Source organism: Ixodes scapularis, unplaced genomic scaffold (genome assembly GCF_016920785.2).
Source record: "Ixodes scapularis isolate PalLabHiFi unplaced genomic scaffold, ASM1692078v2 PGA_scaffold0__279_contigs__length_252992795, whole genome shotgun sequence".
Taxonomy (NCBI): Eukaryota; Metazoa; Arthropoda; class Arachnida; order Ixodida; family Ixodidae; genus Ixodes; species Ixodes scapularis.
In genome coordinates, this window is record NW_024609835.1 from 91825911 (window position 1) to 91846809 (window position 20899).

The window sequence follows — 20899 nt, forward strand, 5'->3', positions numbered from 1 at the left end:
CGGGAAGTCTGCTTGCCCATGTCGTAATTCATCATGTGAAGGACAACTATGAAGTTCGAATGCTATATATTTTTTTATAACTAGAGAAAAATACCAGCTGAAACCCATTGACGGCTCTCGTCGTTCATGTACGGCGGCGATAACAGAGTGGAAAGTGCTCATCTTAACGCGAAACTGCTCACACCGCTGGAGGTTAAATGCTACTTGTTATTTCTTTGGCGAAATATAAATATTATACTCGCGCGGTGTTTCGCTTGGCTTGGGTCATTTACAGTTTTAAATTTAGCTGCTCCTCGCATGTGGTACGCTGGTACGCTCGATATGATCCCTTCGCATGTCGGCTGTTCTTCTGGTAGTGGCAATAGACCAGTCTCACTAGCTAGTGTTTATACGATAGCGCTGCCGCAATACCTCGAACGCTTCTGAGAATTTAATTCAGAGGATGGCAGCCCCATTCGATTGAGATTCTCTCTAAGGTACCTTAAATTCAAAACTTGAAACCTGCAGCGGTTTGACCTTGCTGCTGCCCGTTGGGAGGTACGACACCCGAACTCCAGTTCAACAGCAAAACTGTTTATTACCTGTCGGCTCCCCAGCGGCGTCCGGCCGCTGGGCAGTGTTGGCCCTACTCATATAGTGGGGGGCGCGGGGCTTTCAACGCCCCCCCCCCCCAAACCACAGGAATGTCAGGTAAGCGGACGTACGCGTCAACATAAAATTGAATAGAAAAAAAGAATCTGACAAATTTTCGCTTTACTATTTTCATTTGTTTCCTCTAAACCTGAACTGCTTGTGAGCACTAGACCTGCTCACGCTAGATCTTTAAGAAGGCATCTACGCATTGACGCTCTCTTTATACTATTACATTGGAAACAAAAAATAAAAACAACAACTGGAAAACCTTTTTAGGATAAAACAAAATAGCAAGAACTCGACCTTCAATGCGTTTTTCGAAAATTTTACACAGATAAATTTGTTCAGTGAAATTTTGAACCAAATTCCACGGCCATCAGGTACCTCCGCAATATATTTTATCCCAACACGAAAAAAAAATTGTGCTTTTTTCGAACAGCCAAGAATCTTTGTCTAACGCAGTACTATATTAAAACGATTGAAAATGTCTTACGTTTGAGTATTTCGGAACTGCGTCGTTTTCTAACTTGTGCTTGTTCTTCATCCCGGAGAGATGACCTCAATGCAGGGTGATGATACACATGTTGCGACGGGTATTCTTGATTCATGTTTGAAACTTCATGCTGGCTCAAGTGCTGCGTGGTGTAACCTTCGCTGTTTGTCGAAGTCAATTCAGCAAAAATGTTAGCAGACAAGTACACAATGAGATACACAATCCGCATCGTAACACCGATGTCAAGAATCCTGTCAGACTCAGAAAATATATTGTGTACGTTTGAGGCGCTGAGTTGAAACGAAAGCTTTCTATCTATGCCTCGCTCATCAAACAACGCTTCGAGGTGGGAGAGAGAAGTAAGCGACAAGCGTGGTTTTATTATCACTCTAGACGAAAGCACTGAGTTGCCGTTCAGGAATTCTATGAAACTTATGATATCTGTTCTTGCACCATCGGCAATACACATATATCGTCGCTCTTGTCATCTAGCAATGCGGATGACGCCAAATATTTAGGAGACGGCCAAATCTTAACTTTGAATTAACGAAGCAGAATGCCGGCAAAAGTTTAACATTAATAGTTACATTTTTGACGGCTGAACAATATGATAAATTTTCAAGGAAAGACGATAAGCTGCTTCTGTTGGGAAGAAAATCCGTTTATTGCAGAGGATTTGAATGTTTATTTAGAAGCAAGAAAATAATTTAGAGCGGCAGATTCTAGATATTGTAACAAAAGAAGTAATCATCCAATCTAAACCCCAAAAAAATACAATGGTTCCCAACCAGTTCGCCTGCATGCATTCTGTCCTTCCAAAGTAATCTTATCAGCGGTGCCAAAGCTGACGCGAGGAAACAGCAATGCTAAGAAGCACACATCTTAAAAGTTACAGCTCGCCCAGAGCTGCACAGGTTGTTAGTTGGTCAAGAGGCTCACGCTTGTTTTTACTTTATTTTACCTTAAAAGCCGATTGAAAGTGCCAAAAGACCGGTTGAGAAGGACCGAAATCTCAACGTCACGGCGGTCGCCGTGTTTCTGTGCATCGGACGGCTCATTGAATCAAGCTCATGGAGTGCGTTGAAACTTTACACTTTTAGTCTGTGTGATAGCGCTTTTTTGCATTCTAAGCAGGGAGATGCAAATACCGGTTCGAGTCGAATAGTTCTGAGTCATTCATAACCTTCAAATTAAAAAGAAGAACCACTGCACGTGGCCTTGTTATACTATAGTGGTGTTAAAACGTGAGATGGCACTGTGCTACCCGAATCAAATTGGTATTCGCACAACTCTAACCCTAACTCCAAGTTGTGCGAATACCTCCTTGAACCGAAGAACGCAGTATCGTCCCTAGCTATAACACTGTTAAAGGAACAGATTGTCGGGACTTTCCCTTTCACTGTGCAGTTATGAATGATGCTGTGCTATTTCATTCGAACCGGTATTCGCAAGCGCATATAAGCTGTAAGCTTTTATTGTGCTCGAACACGAGGTGAAACGTAGTTGAACAACCGGTGCAAAAACCGAAGAAATCAAGTAAGCTATGAAGGTGCTATGGCCGTGTAGCGTACTGCCTTGGTACCACAAGAGGGCACGTACCTTGCAGAAGAAAGGAACAGTCGTTCTTTACTTTTCTTCAACTTAATTTTAGACGTAGCCAACGCTACGAAGAAATTATACCAATGAAGTAGCGTGAAAAGTGCTCGTCGCTAGGCCTTTTCTGTCTATGATTTGTTCAGCGATGAAAGAACATGTACAAAAATATTATGAACACCGTGTATGGTGCCTTTTAAAGCTGCGTGATTGGCCCCATCAGCTTGTAGCTTTGGCTCTGTCTGGAATGAAGGTGAAACCAAGTATAGCCAATTTGGCTCCCGGTTCCTGACAGAGAGCAAGAACCACATTTAATTGATACCAGTCTCCAAGTTTCCCCAGAGAAGCTTGGACAGATAGTATTCGTAAAAAATGAATGGTCCTCGTAAAAACGTTGCGGAAGAGTGCAAGGATAAAAGCCCTGTTCACATGAGACCGTGGAGAGTTTCACCCAGGCTCTGGTGACGTGGCAGTGAATATGTACCGGGTACAAAAGCTCCGGAGGCAGCAGTAAACTACTACTGGGCTGCAAACCATTTGCGGCTTGGCATGTCATGCGCAAACCGAGGTTCTGAAATTATTTGAAATACGAGCGATAAAAAACAACGGAAAAATCCAGTTCAGTAAAGGTTATACTAAGGGTCTTTATTTCTAAAAGCGACAAATTCTGAAACCAAAACTAAGCCAATTTCGGCTGAAATTCGGAGTATAGGTGGGAATTCATCGTATCCAAAAAGTGTTTATCTGGAATCGGATATATGCGAGCAAAAACAATGTAAATGTGGCCATGGTATATGGCTCATAAACTCCTATATATATAATAAATATATATATATATATCAGTGTGTCCAACCGAAAGGAATACGGGTTCGGTTACGGCTCAGGTTCAGGTAAATTTATTTTGTTCCGGTTCAGTTCCGGTTCGACTAATTCGATCCGCGAACCGGTTCGCGAACCGGTTCGGAAATTATAAATGACAAATTGCAACATCAAAATAAATTACAAATAAAACATCTGAAATCAGCACATACGAAACGGGATACGTCGTAGTGTAAGGCTCAGGGATTTCTACCAGGAATGGTTTCTTTATGTGCACTCAAAGGTTACCTCACCGACGTTTACGCATTCGGACTTCATCTAATTGGGTCCGATGCAGTAGCTGTAAAATCCGCGACCTCCTTACAAACCCCCTTACAAGTAGAACTCGCTAACTATCCCGCCACCTCGGCGTGTAAGCAATTGAAGGAACAGTGGGGAGAAAATACAGCTTTCTTTATTTGAACAAGCCTTCGGTAACTCAAAGTAGACCCTTAAAGAAGTTTTCATTAAACAAGATACGGAATATGAAAAACACTTCACCGAACGCAACGCCAGAAGGACGTAATAGGATAAATATTAAAATAGAAGAGTTCGCTGTCTCACAAATATGTTAGCTTCTAAGTGCCTATACGAAACCGGATGCATTATTATCAAACTCCACAGCCTTTTCTTTTCTCATTCCGATGGAAGCAAGCTTCAAGAACTCGCGCGTTCTAGAAACGTGTTATGAAATGAGCACACAGCAGAATTTAGGATTTACGAGATTGTAGGAAAATTAAATCCCGTAACGCGATTTTTTTATTTTTTTTTGCACAGCCTTTTATTTCTTTTTCTTCCGTGCAAGCCGCGACCAGCGTAATACTGGTTTCTATGTCAAGATTCATGGATGCAGCGTTTGTCAAGACTCACGGATGCAGCGTTTATATTCCTAAGGCTGAGTGGAGAAGAAAAATATGTAAGCGAGGTGTGTGTCAGTTGACGGCACTTAAAAAACAAATGGCATTGATAGCACATTCATTGTCAACAGTGCGTGGCCGAACCGTTTTGACATGAGCCGGTAACCGTTATTTTTTTTTCCGGTTCAGTTCCGGTTCGGGTTCATCGCGATAACAATATAACGGTTCGGGTTCGGGTTCAGTTCCGGAAAAAATACCGGCTCGGTTCCGGTTCGACACCCTGATATATATATATATATATATATATATATATATATATATATATATATATATATATACAACGGGCATGGTGGCGGAAGGCCGAAGGCGTGGGTATATAACTGAGAAGAAAAAACCCTTACTGAAAACAGCAACAACGGACGATTTAATCTTCGACGTTTCGGCCGGAGTCCGGCCTTCGTCAGGAAGAACTTTTACAGATGAACGCGGGTGGTATTTATACAGTGCTACGGTCGAGTCCAAATTTCGGCGGGGGTGACGGTTGTAGCTTTCGTGAGAGAGAAGCGTAGGGCAGTTTTTATCCGGGTGAAGAAGCTTGACGGTCGGGGCCAAGTTTCGAGGACGGCGGGGTGACGGTTGTAGCTTCTTGAGAGGGGGCGGCAGGGTCACTTTGCGTCCGGGCGAACAGGGGTGACCTGGACGATAGCGTACAATAGATGAAAGTTACCCCCGCAAACTAAAGTGCTGTCTCTACCGAAATAAACTTCCTAGACGTCAAGGTTAAAATAGACGAAGGTAAACTCGCCACGAGCCTGTACCGTAAGCCAACAGATCGACAGCAATACCTGCATTATCAAAGCGACCACCCACACCATTGCAAGAACAGCATTCCCTATAGCCAAGCTCATCGTTTCAAACGAATTTGTTCAAAAGAGACAGATTTTGATGCAACCAGCAAAAATTTAAAGTCAGTGCTTAACAAACAAAAGTATCCACCCCGAATAATCGACGATGCAATCAGAAAAGCCAAGCAACTGAACCGCGCAGACCTTATCAGCCCGCGCCCCCCGCAAACCGTCACACGACGCACAAATCTATGTCTAAGTTATAGCATGAACCATCCTAATGTAAATGACATCTTAAGACGACATTATAACATTCTCGAACAAAGCGAGCGCCTTAAACGCGCGTTTCCATTCGCCCCTGGGGTAGTGCACAGACGATCGCGTAACCTCAAAGACGCACTAGTAAACTCTCAGATAAATTCATCGCCACCACCGAACGAATGTAGGCATTGCATGCACCCAGGATGTCTGATCTGTAGACGGATGCAGCACACAAGCACGGCCAGCAGCACGCACTCGCAGTTCTCGATCAAAATTAAAGGGAACTTAACATGTACCTCGTCGAATGTCGTGTATTTATTCAAGTGTACGGTATGCAAAATGCAATACATAGGGCAGACTAGAACGGCATTTAGACTGCGCTTTAATAACCACAAATCTCACGCCATAAATCTTCCGACACTGCCCATATCCAAACATCTCGCTCTCCCGAGACACTCGTTTGATAAATTATCGGTGACGCTCCTAGAATCTGGATTTAAATCAAATCGCGAACGTGAACAGCATGAATCCTACCTAATTTACCGATTCAACACTATTAAACAAGGGATAAATGAAAGCCCCGGTACTCTAGCGTCGATTAAAATGCTAACAGACGAATAGCAACCACGATAAAAAAAAGAAACGAAAAACATTTTTTTATTTTTTTATTTTTTGAAGGTTCTAGATTTTATTGTTAACAGTGGTACTGTTTTTGTGGCCGGAACTGGACCCTCAACTTTTCTCTTTTATTTCCAGGTCTTCATTATTCATCGTATTTCTTTTTTATTTCTAGGTTTAACATTGTTCCCTTCCAGGTCTGACTCATTCCTGCCCCAGAAAACAACACAAGTAACCGTGCCGCCCATATTTTTTTTTTTTTTTTTGAGACAGCACTTTAGTTTGCGCGTTTAACTTTCATCTATTGTACGCTATCGTCCAGGTCACCCCTGTCCGCCCGGACGCAAAGTGACCCTGCCGCCCCATCTCAAGAAGCTACAACCGTCACCCCGCCGTCCTCGAAACTTGGCCCCGACCGTCAAGCTTCTTCACCCGGATAAAAACTGCCCTACGCTTCTCTCTCACGAAAGCTACAACCGTCACCCCCGCCGAAATTTGGACTCGACCGTAGCACTGTATAAATACCACCCGCGTTCATCTGTAAAAGTTCTTCCTGACGAAGGCCGGACTCCGGCCGAAACGTCGAAGATTAAATCGTCCGTTGTTGCTGTTTTCACTAAGGGTTTTTTCTTCTCAGGTATATATATATAACCGTAATCTATTAACATGTAAACAATCGATACTTACATATGTCAACCGTGAGAATATTATAGAAGCTTTCTATTGCGGGCTATCTGCTTGGTTTCGAAGTGTGAAGTTTTGGTTTGCTTTTCGGTCAAAGACTTGTTGAGGTCTGCTTAGCCAGCCCTTGGCAATCTCTATCACATGCGCTTTTGTGCAGTCAGTATTTTTTGGTGCCTTAACGGCTCTAGTTCTTTAAGCATCTGCATTCGCCTAGACTTGTGAGTGACCTCAGTTGCAACATAACGGGGAACATACCAGAAGTTTGTAATTTACGCAACAATGTCTGAGAAATTTGCTCAGAATGTTGGAAGGCAGTTTATTTTAAGTGGGATTTTCACTTTGGAACTTGAAAAAAGTACCTTCCATCTGCAGTTTGACTCCTAATAACTTTGTGCCTGGTTTACTGATTCACGCATGAATACATGCTATCCTGTATTTTGTTACATTGATAAGAATGTCGGATGCAAGTGAGCAAGAATTAATCCGGCGCTTCTGAAATTGTGCAGCTAATGGCACTCACGGTTATGTTCTATGTGTTAACTTGCATAAACTTGTAATACTTTATTCGAAAATATATTAATAATTTTGATTCGTGTTTGTAGGCGTTGCGGTCTCGTCCACAACACTCTGGGCCGCTTACGCCGGCCATGAGGTTCCAAGAAGTGGCCTCCTGGAATGCTCACGGCCGGCGTTACTTGAAGTTTCGATAACTTCAGGGTAAAATTTTATTTTTATAAGTATTTTGGCTTTCCGCTGATAAAGGGTTATTGACGCCGTCTGTCAATTTCCAACCAAATCGAAGACGACAAAAAACATCGCCGGAATTTCCCTTTAACGGAGGCATTGTGCCAAACGTTGAAACACTCGTGTCGTTGTCTGTCATGCACTTTTTTTTTTGTGACGCCCGCTCAGCGTTTGCGTTTGGCGAAACACAACAACAGGTCGCACAGATTTCGAGAGCAATATATAGATAGTGGATCATTGACATCACCACAACCACTTAGATGGCCGGATGTAAGGGACGGCGTTAACAATCCTACTCGGAAACATCCCATTGTTTGCTTATCTTCCGCTTCTAACCTACCACACTTTATGCCAATAACTATGGGCCGCGGTGGGGTGACTTCACCACCGACCAGGGCGTCTCTAGCGGTAACTGAGCTCTTTCATCCGAGAGTCTCATTAAGGTGCCACATCCTGAGTGTGTGGAAGCACTTTAAAAATTCGGAATTCTAAAATGCCCGTACATGTGGCAAATTCAGACTTTTCTGTTGTTGTTGCATGCAAAAGTAAATAATCAAAAACTGACCGATACGAAGTTTACTCGATTCTACAGAAACTTACGAGACTAAGTACCGTGTGGCTTTGGCACAAATTGGGCATTGTTGCAGGTGACCTTTTTTGCCTCAAAGTTCGAATTATGGAATAAATGCTATGGGTGTAAAACACAATAAAAATTTCTGTGATAGCAGGGGAATGTCTGAAAACAAGACAACAATTTCCAAAGTTTTCACTCTTTGGGCAGTGAGTGCGTCGATTAAGTACTCCCTGTACCCGAAATATTGACCCAGTGCACGATTTTATTAGACGCCCGTTAAGCACGGAACAAGCGGGTCTTTAAGACTCCATTTTGGCTTCTCTGAGCAACTGTCGGTCCACAAGTTAGCTTATATTCATGAGTCACGATAAACTTTAATTAAAGCCGGTATTAATGTGGTACGTTTCGTCCGAATCGTCAGACAATAGGCAATTGCGGATATCATAGTTTCGGTTCCAAGTACTTCACGAGAAGTTTAAAACTTGCAGTTTTGCTAGATGCCTGTCAATGTACCTATCTTTCATATACTTCCAACCGGATTCTTTATAACCATAAGTTCTTTCGAGTTTCGGTTCTAGTCTACATAACGCGGTTCTGTTTCAGTGAGTGTCGAATTCTCTTTTCTTAGAGATTAATCAATTTTTAGTCAATTTTGTTTCAACATAACAATGTAACTATGGTACAAACCCACCGGAAGTTAAGTGAGGCATTTCGGAATAAAAAGTCAGCTAATCACGAATGTTTTAAGTGTTTCAGAGGTGTCTGAGCTTCTGTGAGCGACGACGAACCCCTGCGTTCACTGTCTTTGTGCACAGCTGCAGAAATAATTGGGAGCGAGCGTGACGATATCTTTGAAGACAGAGAACAGATCAGTCACGATAATTCTAATGGCGTTGGACTGCCATACAGGACATATCGAATTGTAACGTATCCTCGCGAATGAAATAATCATGAGATGAATTGCAACAAAGCTTCGTTTCTTGTAGCCAACAGACTTCCTACAAAAATAAAAGAAAACACATGGCCATTTTCTCCAGCACTGTCCACTCCCCTGACGCTGCGTCCTAAGATTTCTACCTCTTCTCTAAAATAAAACTCCTGGGACCAGGGCAGCGCTTTGACTCCCTTAAAATGATCCAAGCAGAATCACAAAAAGTCATTGACACGCTAGAGCAAGAAAAAATTAAATGTGCCTTCAAAAATATAAACATTTTCTGGAATCGTTGTTTACAAGCCCTAGGTGGGTGAATGAAAATGACGCTGTACATTAGGATTTAAAATAAGTATCGTTATTTTTATGAGCAAAGTTCTGGAAATTTCGGGGATGACATCCTTTTGTATTTAAACTCCAAGATGAGCAATACAAAGATACTCGTATGTAAGTTTTGCCAGAGCCGCTGCCTTGACGTTGACTATTGTCGAGAAAAATTCAAAATTAAATCAACAAACCACAAGGCTTCCCCTAACCAAAAGATATCTCCAATGGAGCAATAACGCAACTTCACGGTTGGAATAACAGTTGACTGTTACCGTTGCGGAGATACCAGTCCTTGACTTCCACTTCTCTCCGAGTTACTTGTAAAACCAAGCTGTTTTCTAATTAAAAAAAAGAAACATTTAAGACAGAATTGTACGCGACAAGAATTTACTTGTTTTTACAACACCTAACTGTTTTACTAATTTCTAAAGTGCCCTTCTATTCTATGTTTGCAGGGCACCTACCGCACTACAGACAATAGACCGATCTCACTATGCAATCCACGCATGCGTGACGCCGCCATAACTTAAGTTTGCAGGAGCCAGGTGGCAATGCACGAGACGACTCGTGCCACCTCGTGCTATGCGCAGGCAGAGCTCCAGAGAGACTTTCCCACGCGAAGAAATAATAAAGAAGTTTCCTAGATGTATTACGGCAGCAATGGCGTAACGAAACTGGCTGGTGAGCTCGGTCAACTCGTGAGCCTCTGTGCAGGATCAAATATCGTTGACCTTATCACCAACCAAACTGACTTCAGAGTAGCAGCTCCTCTTCTTTGCCGGGATACCGTGTTTTGTCATGTGGCTTTTTCAACTCTTGAATATTTTTTCACAGTTACCTGAACAGCGCCGAGAAAACCCAATTGTCTTCAACCGAGAAACCAGATAGTATTTTACCATAAGCATTCGCACCAATGCTGCCGGCAGTGACACGCGTATCTGATCAATTGAGCTTAGGAAGTGGGGGGGGGGGGGGGGGGGGGTAATTCTGCTCTAGTCTTACATAAAGTTCCTGTGCAGGCTACCTACCGGAGCCAGAGTTGCGCGTTCATCCCCGTAGCGAATTCTTTCCTGCTCGGCATGTTGATCCTGCTCCTCATGTGACTAAATTCGGCGAATAGCAGCGCCGCGCGTTCGAGGCGCGCGGCGCGCTCAAGAGCAAGAGGAACGTGCCCCGGGGCGCGTGCAACGTCTACTTTCCTGCACGGCATTTGATCCTGCTCCTCAAGTTATCGAATCTCGGCGAAGAGCGCCGCAGCGGCACGCAGAAAACGAACGCGCAACTCTCGCTAACGTTGGGAGCCTTTACAGGAACTCTATTTTTACAGGATTGAGATTTATCGGCACCAACATGTTTCATACTCATGCTACAACCTTTCAATCGTTAGCGCTTTGTTACATATTGGCATTTTCTAAACGTGCACAATGCAGCGCAAGGAAGCACGGTGCGCAGAAACTATCCCAGCATTGTACTGCCTATGAAACTGAATTGAGTGCGCGTTTAGAGGAAGGTCACTATTTGTTACCAATAACGAAATATTTTTAAAACATATTCTGTTTTCTTTGGATTTATATTTACAGGTCACCCAGGTTTATTTTGTTTCTTTATTTCGAATGAAGTACTACATGCCGGTGCCATTAATTAATGCTTAATTTTATTGTACTCCTTATTATTATGTCTCAATTCTGCGCATTTAGCTCCTGCAGCTCCCTTTCTTTGCTGTATTAATCCACTGCTAATTTTAAGTAATGGCAAGTATACACACACTTAAAAAAGCTTATATTCTTAATATACACGAAATGCGCTCTAAAGGGATAGCATAGTCGCAAGTTCCAGCAAAAATAGGGGGCGCCGCAAATTCAAAGACGCGGTCAAGAGGGTGATTGGTTCGCTGTGGGAATCGCCATACATCAGAATCGACGTGTTCTGCGACAAATTATACCGTGCGATCGACTACAATATTTCATTAGCCTGTTTTTTTTTTTTTTTTTTTTTTTTTTTTTTTTAAATGCAGCCGCAGCTATTTGAACATTTGAAAACCCTTTATACTTGCACGCCACGCAACGCAATGTTGAATAGAAATCAGCCCTGGCACGGCCGAAGAGGTGTTGTTTCACCATGGGCACTTCGTTTCAGCAAGGCTAGTCTTCCGAAAGAAAGTGTGACGTGGTGGGAAGTCAATTTTCGTTTTATGACACAAGGGCAACAAGAACATTTGAGGTCACCCACCAATGAATGTCTGGTCGCGCAACGTAAGCAAGGAACGATTAGCGCCGCGAACACTTTGAGACGTCGCTATTCACCAGTACGTCTCATGGATACTAAACGAGGTGCCACTGCGGGAAACGCAATATAGGTTATGTTTAATGTGTTAAGATTTTTTTTGTGTTGTAAGCGTTGGTCGGCAAAAAGCAGTACAGTACAGAAGACGACAGGCGGTAGGAGACATTGCGCGAGACGAGGAAACGAACTTTAATCAATGTCCTCCTTGGGTAAGCGCGGAAAGCGTTCGGAAACAACGAACCAGACATGCGGGCTAAGATCATTTTAGTTTCGTGAACATCATTCAAATCTTTATTTTGTTTACGGCAATATTACATTGCCATTGACCGAAATTGGATCGCTACATTGACAATTTGCAAAAACGAAGAGCTCCAAAAGAGCTCCCAATCATTCTGGTACATTTTTCGCGTTGCCACAACCATTACGGGCACTGTGCACGTCCAAACATTACACTCATGTGTAATCCTTGTAAACTGATCCCAAAATAACGGGGAGACAATCCCTGAAAAACAAGACTTTATTTGACGTCAAACAACTTAAATTCAGCCAGACAGAGCATTGCAGAAGGGAAATGAAGGAGTTCCAAAGACTTATCTTCAGATGTCAACTTTGCATAATGTCAAGTAGCTAGGGTGCTATATGCGCTATGCTCGAAATCTCGAAATGGAAGAATTTCAAGATGCAGCAGCGATAACACACCGAACAATACGTTTCTGCACTTTTTATACGCACTAAAAATTAAAAAGAAAATCTAATCAAACAATGTCGTCCATCGCGAATTGCATTCAAAGAAACACGCCAGCTGCAAAGCTTTCGGAGAAAAGCGATGGAGCAGAATTACCCTCTTTTTGTTGCTGAGGCTGGCCGCCAGAGCGGTGGCAACCTAGCTCGAACTTGCGAATTTACATCCTCTGGGAGTCGCAGCTTGCGGGCCTCCCGTGGGAGGATAGTGCGTGCTATTACTCCAGCTTCCGACCGAGCGCACGTACCGCTCTCGAACGTTTCATTCTGTGACTGACTCGTTCCTCTTCTTTTTTCTTCGTTTGACACCTCGCTACCTTATCGCCTCATTGCTTGCACCTTGCTCCCCTCCACCCATTTGGAGCGTGCGACACAAATAAGGTGCGCCGCTCCGCCTTGGCAGCTGTTCGGCAGTGCCATCAATAACTGCGCCTGCGTTAGGTTCCGGAGTGAAACGCTGCCGCTCCAACCTCGTCTAATGCGCCCGCAGCATCTTGGTCGCGTCCCTTTCCGCGGCCGCGCTTTCAATCAAAACCTAAAGTAAAAGTTTGGTAGCTTGACACTCAACAACCTACGGATATCCAGCGTTCTCTCTTTGTGTTTTCGCATCATTTAACCCGCTGGAGTTGCCTTAAGCACCAGTGAAACCGTTTTCCGCGCTGTTGTAAGCGGCAACGAGGGCAAACATACCGGCATGCTTTTTGTTTATCTGCGCTGGTATATGCCTCCACGAAGCGCTTGTGTTCGAAGGTCCGGAAATAACAATATAAAGCCAATCACCAGCGCCAGTGTTTAATCAGAAGTACAGGGTGAAACAAGGAGACGGCAGGCTCTTTAAATTGACCGGAAAATTTGGTTTCTTAACCTATCGCGCTACGACTTTGTGCAGCGACTTTGTGCAAGCGGTCGTGACGTCAACTGCCACCAACGAACGACCAGACGACGCCGAGAGCCGCCGTATTTAGCAGACAAGGAACTGCAGTTCCTCGTTGTTACCGCGCCTGTTTTTGTTTCTGCGACTGTCGCCGCCTGCGGAACGAGCGTCGCTTGAGTCGAAAAGATTGTCTGCTAAAGACGCTGGCTCTCGGCGCCGTATGCTCGTTCGTTGGCGGCGTTAGTTGCAGCATCTCTTGTCTACCGTGCGAAACGGCGCCGTATTGTTTGAAGACCGGTGGCATCGCTGCGTTTCCATAAGAGCTAAGCCTTTTTCTTTCTTTACTTTTTCCTCAGGTAAATCGCTCTTTGCAAATTTTACAAAAAAAAAATGCACCATCTGTGGGCGACGCTGCACAAAGTCGTAGCGCGATAGGTTAAGAAACCAAATTTTCCGGTCGATTTAAAGAACCTTCCGTCTCCTTGTTTCACCCTGTATTGTTCGCTCCTCTTATCATGGCACTGCTCTCGCCCACTTGAATATCGAGGAGATATATTGGGATTGGGATGATGAAGGCGGTTTTCGCAGCGCATAAAGTAAATCTATAATTTCAATTCACAAGTCTTGCGTAAAAACGCTTAGTGCGGATTGTGGCGCCAAACGTATTGTATAGTGCTATGCTCAGGTAAGCTGACATTGATTAAAGACTAGAATTGGCAGCCACATAGAAGTCCTACGCCAGTCCGGCGGTGGTCAATACAAAACGCTTCTGAGCCCTAGTGTCTTGTCGCACGCTTCCAATAGTCGGTGTCAAGAAAACCGGGGTACATTACTTTTTGGTGTAAGTAAATGCGAACGTTTGTTTATACCAAAATGAAAACGTGGGACGTTTCCATTATCATCAAATGATGACTGATAAATTAAGAGTCAGGGAAAGCTCCTCTAACCCCTTTCTTCTTTAGGAAAGCGAACGCTGGAGAGGCGGTGACTTCGCCTCCAGCGTTCGCTTGGTTAAAGTGGAATGAGGTGGTAGTGCGTTCTCCTTGCTGCGATCGGCTGTCAACTTCTCATGGCTGGGATCCGGCGAGAGACAATTCTAGCTACCATGAATGACTTTTGTAACCTTTCCCATGAGTGTCCGACGGATTTCTCCGAACCGCTTTCCTTTTATGTCAGCACGGGAGTGGAACCGATTTCCTCGAACTCGGAACCCAGTGGAATCGTTCGGCCGGCACTTCGGACTTGTGTGGTCTTTGCCTGCACAACCGCAGGATGCGTGGGGTAGGTTTTTTTAGGTTCATAAAGAGAACAATGATGGCAAATTCGTCATAGTTGTTATAATTATGTTAACGAAAATAAACGCCGCAGATTTGTATAAACGCAGCGTAAAGTACAAAGCAACGCCTCTAAATAATTTCAGAGGAAGTTGGGCCGATTTGGAGATATGCGTTTATGTTAGCATCAACAGTAGGACATAAACACGTACAAAATTGAGGACAGATAGAAGGGCTAACACAGCGCTGACTAGTCGACGCGAGACCCAGATTGAATTTAGAAAAAGCGTGCTCTTGTTTCTTCATATGCTTCTATGAACCACGTTGTGATTCACTCAGTCCACAATGCAGGTGGAGACAACACATCCACACCAACTGCTCATAGGACGGGCAATAGTACAAAGCACGAGCTATTAGCAGTGGATTCCAGTGCGTGAGCTCTGCATTGGTGCTCCCATGGCTTTGGCTCGCGTCCGTAGTTTTCCTTTTGCTCCAAGTAAGTGTGGAACAAAACAAAATTCTGCTTTTCACCACATGATCCGTGGCAATCGGATCTCGAGGCGAATACTGTTTTACACCTAGAGTCCATAGAGCGTTGTCAAAGCTACTGGCGGAAGCACGGGGTTCGATCTCGCAGATCTTTTGCACTCGTTTTCGCTCCAAGAAAACTATAGATGAAGCCACGCGCTCGCACCAGTAGCTCTGATAGCGTTGTATACTAAGAGTTAAACGCAATAGGGGACCAGTGGCCGAGTGGGCTAGAGCTCACCAGCTCGGAGCACGTGGAGCGAAAGCTCGCTTTGCATATCCCAGAGATTCTCGAAAAAGTGTCTATATGGTCCTCCCGAGAGAGAGGAACGCTCTTGATAATTATATTCCTTGAGAAAGGGAGAAACTTTCGTCCCTGAAAGCAGGGTGCAAAGATCCTCTGTCGTCTGCCTCAATATGGCGGCCCCAATTCGAGCAAGTCAAACTCAATAGGGTTAACGAGGACGCTTCGTCTAATGTACGGGGCGAGAGGAGCGTCAATTAAAAGCGCAACACGAGCTTTCGCGTAGTGTATTTATTTCCGAAGCCAGTTTCCCCCGCAGGTAAAAAAACTTGCGTTTCGAAAGCAGTCACTCAATCATCTTCTGGTTGTTAGCACTGTGATGTTAAACGGAGACAACCAATACCCAGTTACTTCGCGCATTTTACGTCTCACCTTTGCTCTTCTTGGAGCAACAATTCCTTTGTCTGCACCACACGTCAAGGAGGAAAGGTAAACCATTCGCGAAACCAAAATCCGCTCACAAAAGAGCAAATTCGAAGCAGCCTACTTCGCTTATTGTTACACGGCACCGTCAAGCGTGTAAGAAGGTGTAATCACCCGCCATAAAATGCAGGTTCAATCAGAGTAGTTGCTAGTAGCCAGGCTAGGTGGCACTGACTACTGCTTAATTCATGTTCTACAAAAAATTTTAGTTTCTCACGCCATCATTGCGCCTTGGTCACACTTATTACGTTCATTATCAGACATCTAGGTACATTACGCCTACAGCAAACATCAGCTGAATATATGCAACGAGCGCGTACACATGCACGGCACACACAAACATCAATACAACAGCACACTTTTTGTTTACGTAAAATATGCGATATGTACAAGATTAAAACCATACCTGAACATGGACGTTACGAAGCATGTCAAAACGACATATTTATAATTCCGCATTCCAACAGCAGCCAGTTCCGCAACTATCTCCTCCGATTCTGAGGCGTTTTTGAGGTATTAAAAAGTACTACCTAATCGGACCATCCAATGTATACGAGGTTTTCTCCTGCGCCAATGAGGCTTCTTGTAATCTTGAAACTTTCTTCAAGGTGACGCCACGCCGGTTTACTTCCTTCAAGAATCAGGAGGTGATCTGTGCGGGACTTCCACATCGCATGCAGCCCAACCAGTGCCAGCACTTCCCAACATTTACCTTTCAGGCCTGTGCCAGACTCAAAGAGCTTCGCGCTATACCAGTCCATGTACAGTTCTACTTGCAATGCACTAGTACATTCTAAGTTCGCCCAAAACAGTTAAGGCCCGTTCACACTCCTGCAACAGAGTACGACCGAGGGAGCCTAGACCTGTCGAGAGAACACACTGGTACTCTGGCGCCTTCTATGCGGTGACCCTGGAACTGCATTTCACAAGAGCGAAGTTTTTGCGGGATTTTCTAGGTCAAATGTGCATAATACCTATAAGAAAGGCTCGTTCATAACGTTGACAAAAGTTTTACGAGCCAAGAAAGAAAAAATAATGCGCGAAAGAAATAGAAAGCATGCCGGACCGTCAATGTTACACTGCTACCCAATAGATGGCGCCAGTGTGTGCCCTCGTTGTAAGATATATTAAGAGATTCCGAGGCACCCGGATTTAAGATGTCGGAAGTGTGTTAACGGTTCTTTATACGCTGGGGCAAAAGAGAAAAATACATGCTGGAGAGATTCCAGCATAAGAGACATCGCACAGTTCGGAGTCCACGAAACAAAAAAAAAAAAAAAAAAACTTTTCTTTTTTTGTTATTTTTTTGTTGTAAGTACGTCGGCGCTAAACGTATAAAGAAATCTATTGCGTCTTTTTGGACAAGATATGTTCGTAGGCGCTTGAACACCTTAGAGCGACTCTTAGCAACAAAAAAGGAGCGGTAGAAGGTCGGCGGAAAAACGGAGTGTATAGTGTTCCAGTAGGGGGATTTTCTTTTCACCTTACAAAGATATTTGCGAGAAAAACGGGCTTTAAGTAACTTTGTGGCAGCGGGGATTTCTTTATAGAACCGTAATAATGCTGTTGCCGTTGCTCCTTACTGGGTTACAAGCCAGGATGCGAGCAGCGGTCCACCAAGATTGACGAAAGATCGCACGATTACAAAACTCCGCTGGTCGCGAAAAAATAAGAACCCCTTCACTTTGTTTAAATTCAAGAATTGGTACCCCCAACCCTCATCTGGCTTGGCTAATGAAAATATTTCCACGTCTCATGAGCTCAAAACTGGAGTTCCAAACATAACTTGCACAAAACCGCTGCACCTTATGAATTTCGCTTGCATAGGACAGCAGACGCTGTGCCGCGTACCATATGAATGAAAATAAAAACGTGCATACGAGAGCGCAGTTTAGTACAGCAATACTTCTGCCTCTTCAGTCCTGTAAATTATCGTTTAAAGTGTTGAGGTGAATGCCTCTTCTACAATTTTTTAGACAGCCCATACAAAAATGGTCTATGGTCGGCTATAGAAAATCCTTTGTATGGCCGGCTATAGCAAATTGGCCCAATTAGCTATAGCCGTTTCTATGGCTGTCTATAGCTTTCCCTATGGTCTCCCCTATAGTTGTCTATAGCTTTTTCAATGGAAATTTCGCTATCGAATTCGGTATGGTTTAGTCTATGGGTCTCTTTAGAAAGGATGCTATAGCCGCCTATGGCTTTTCTTTTGGTTCCTTTAGCCGCCTAAAGCATTTTGTATGGTCTGCTATAGAGATCTCTATGGCTTACTCTATGAATCTTTTTAGACACCGTGCTATAGCTGCCTATGGCTTTTCTTATGGTTTTTTTAGCCGTCTATTGCCCTTTGTATGGTCCGCTATAGCTCATTCTATAGCTCGTCTTATGGTTCTCTATACCCATCGTGCTACAGCTTTCTATAGCATTTCATATGGTCCCTTTAGCCGCCTATAGCATATTGTATGGTTTGCTATAGAGACCTCTATGGCTTACTCTATGGATCTTTTTAGACACCGTGCTATAGCTGCCTATGGCTTTTCCTACGGTTTCTTTAGCCGTCTATTGCCCTTTATATGGTCCGCTATAGCTCATTCTATAGCTCGTCTTATGGTTCTCTATACCCATCGTGCTACAGCTTTCTATAGCATTTCATATGGTCCCTTTAGCCGCCTATAGCATATCGTATGGTTTGCTAAGGAGATCTCTATGGCTTACTCTATGGATCTTTTTAGACACCGTGCAATAGCTGCCTATGGCTTTTCCAATGGTTTCTTTAGCCGCCTATTGCTCTTTGTATGGTCCGCTATAGCTCATTCTAAAGTTCGTCTTATGGTTCTCTATACCCACCGTGCTACAGCTGACTATAGAATTTTCTATGGTTCCTTTAGCCACCTATAGCATCTTGTATGGTGTGCTGTAGAAATCTCTATGCCTTACACTATGGATCTTTTTAGACACCGTGCAATAGCTGCCTAAAGCTTTTTCTATGATTTCTTTATGTGCCTATTGCTCTCTGTATGGTTTGCTACAGCTTCTTCTATATCTCGTCTTATGAGTCTCTTTACCATCGTGCCATAGCTGCCTGTAGTTTTTCTTTTTACCGCAATCGTATGAAATGTGAAACAAATTATTTGTTGTCACTGGACATCTTTAAAAAAAACCTTGTGAGACGTGCCGAACTTCATAGCCCCATTTAAAACAAAGAGCTAACATTTCAACAAAACAACAAAAAACAAATGCACTCACTCAGGTGTTTGCAAAAGCACAGGTAAACAGACACAAGGTATTGTTTTCAAATCTCCTAGAAGTTTATTACACACAGCCCATTCTGTAGACAAGCACACACTAAGCAATCTCTACTATGTGAAGAGGTACTACAGAGCTGTTATACAACTGAGAATATTGTAAAGCAAACAAGAACCAAAGGCAATTCCTGGGTAGCGTCTAGTCCCCCGGCAGCCGGCCGAATTACCCCCCCCCCCCCTTTCCCCCCGAAATTCTAATGCCAGTCGCCATTCATTGGCGCTGCAATCAGTTTATCAAAAGACGTTTCATCGAGATCGTTTCATCAACCCGTGACGTTTATAAACAACTCAAAATATGTTTTTTTTTTTTTTCTAATGATTTGCCAAGAAGTGGCGTGAACGGGTGGGCTGAGTCGGTGAGCACGCGCCTCAGGAATACAGGCGCGACGAAATGTCCCTGCAGCGTGCAATTCGCGTAACGAGTGCCGACTAAACGTGTGTCCATGAAGCGTCTATCCACGAAAAGGTGTCCATGAAACGTCTTTTCACAAAACGCAGAGAGAATAAGAATGTCAGTATTCTAACTACAATTTTCACATGATTTCAGAGAGCTAATGGCAGGCGACTGCGGTAGAATTACGGGGAAATTATTTTCCCAGCTGTCAGAAGATAGGCACTGCCAGGAGATAGACACTACAGAACGGTTAATTGTCGCCGAGTAGGTTGCAGCGCACTTACGTTCAAAATACCGGACTTGAAAGATGTAATCCGAAATATACGTCGACACGGGCACTGCAGACCAACCACTCAAACACAAAACCGAGAAGGAAGGGATCCGTGAAGATTCACCACGATGTAGCACAAGCTGTCATTTGCCGAACCGAACACTGAACTCATCACAAGAATGTCTTGGGCTTCTTTGAAGAAATCGCTTGTTGCCGACATACGGGTAGGACTTTTCGATCGGGATACCTTTTAACATAGAAGCGAAAACCACAGCAGCCCCGCGGGCCGCACGACACGCGAAACTAGGTCCGCACGCAGCCTCATTCCGGAATTGGCAGCGCCTATTACGTCATCCGTCAAACCACGTGATCACGCTCCTTCCGTTACATGCGCACAGAGAGCGGAGTGAAGCGATAGAAAGTCTACGGTTGATTGGTCCGCCGAGTCCGCACCTTCTGCAATGCTTTTAGCTTAGGGAGAGAGGGAAAACAGAAAAATTGAAAAGCAGAGCTCCTTCAAGGCCAGGACGGGGGTGCGATCACAAAGACTAAGCCTCAGGGGCATACCAACAATGAACACAGCGAGAGAATGTGTCACTTATATCCTGTTGACAGTTCGAGCCAAGGTTGATAGTGCAGTGGATGCTATGTGTGGCCTTGGGCTTAAGGCAGGTGCCGTGTCCAGCGTTATCACCAGCTTCGAGACAGTTGTCACGGGACCCTAACCGGAGACATGATTGGCCTTAAAACACGCATAGCGTCTACTCTGTTGTCACTACCGAGTGAACACGACAGCTCCATGAAGGCCCCCCAGCTTTTGGACTTCTTTTAAAGCTGCACTTCCCAGAAGTGACCCAAAACGATGCATGTTTGAAGATATCATATTTTACGCCTTTTAGCCCACATTCTAATTCCAAATGGATAATTAATGGCGAATACTTTCTCTTTGCGGAGGATGTCCACAAACAAATAAATAAATAAATAAATAAATATATATATATATATATATATATTTTTTTTTTTTTTTTTTTTTTTTTTGCCAAGCACTTTTGAATTATGTGTACACGGTTAGGTTTGCATTTTT

General features: G+C 43.9%; 1 protein-coding gene across 1 annotated transcript in view; it reads right to left on the reverse strand.

Moving 5' to 3' along the window:
• LOC8053523 (mucin-16) overlaps nt 1-1458 on the reverse strand; it is a 36346-nt gene extending 34888 nt beyond the window's left edge. Inside the window, exon 1 of the mRNA XM_002433335.5 lies at nt 1127-1458. Within this exon, the coding sequence (XP_002433380.5) occupies nt 1127-1355 (229 nt within the window). The 5' untranslated portion in view covers nt 1356-1458. The remainder of the gene's footprint in view (nt 1-1126) is intronic.
• Nucleotides 1459-20899: the final 19441 nt, after the last annotated feature.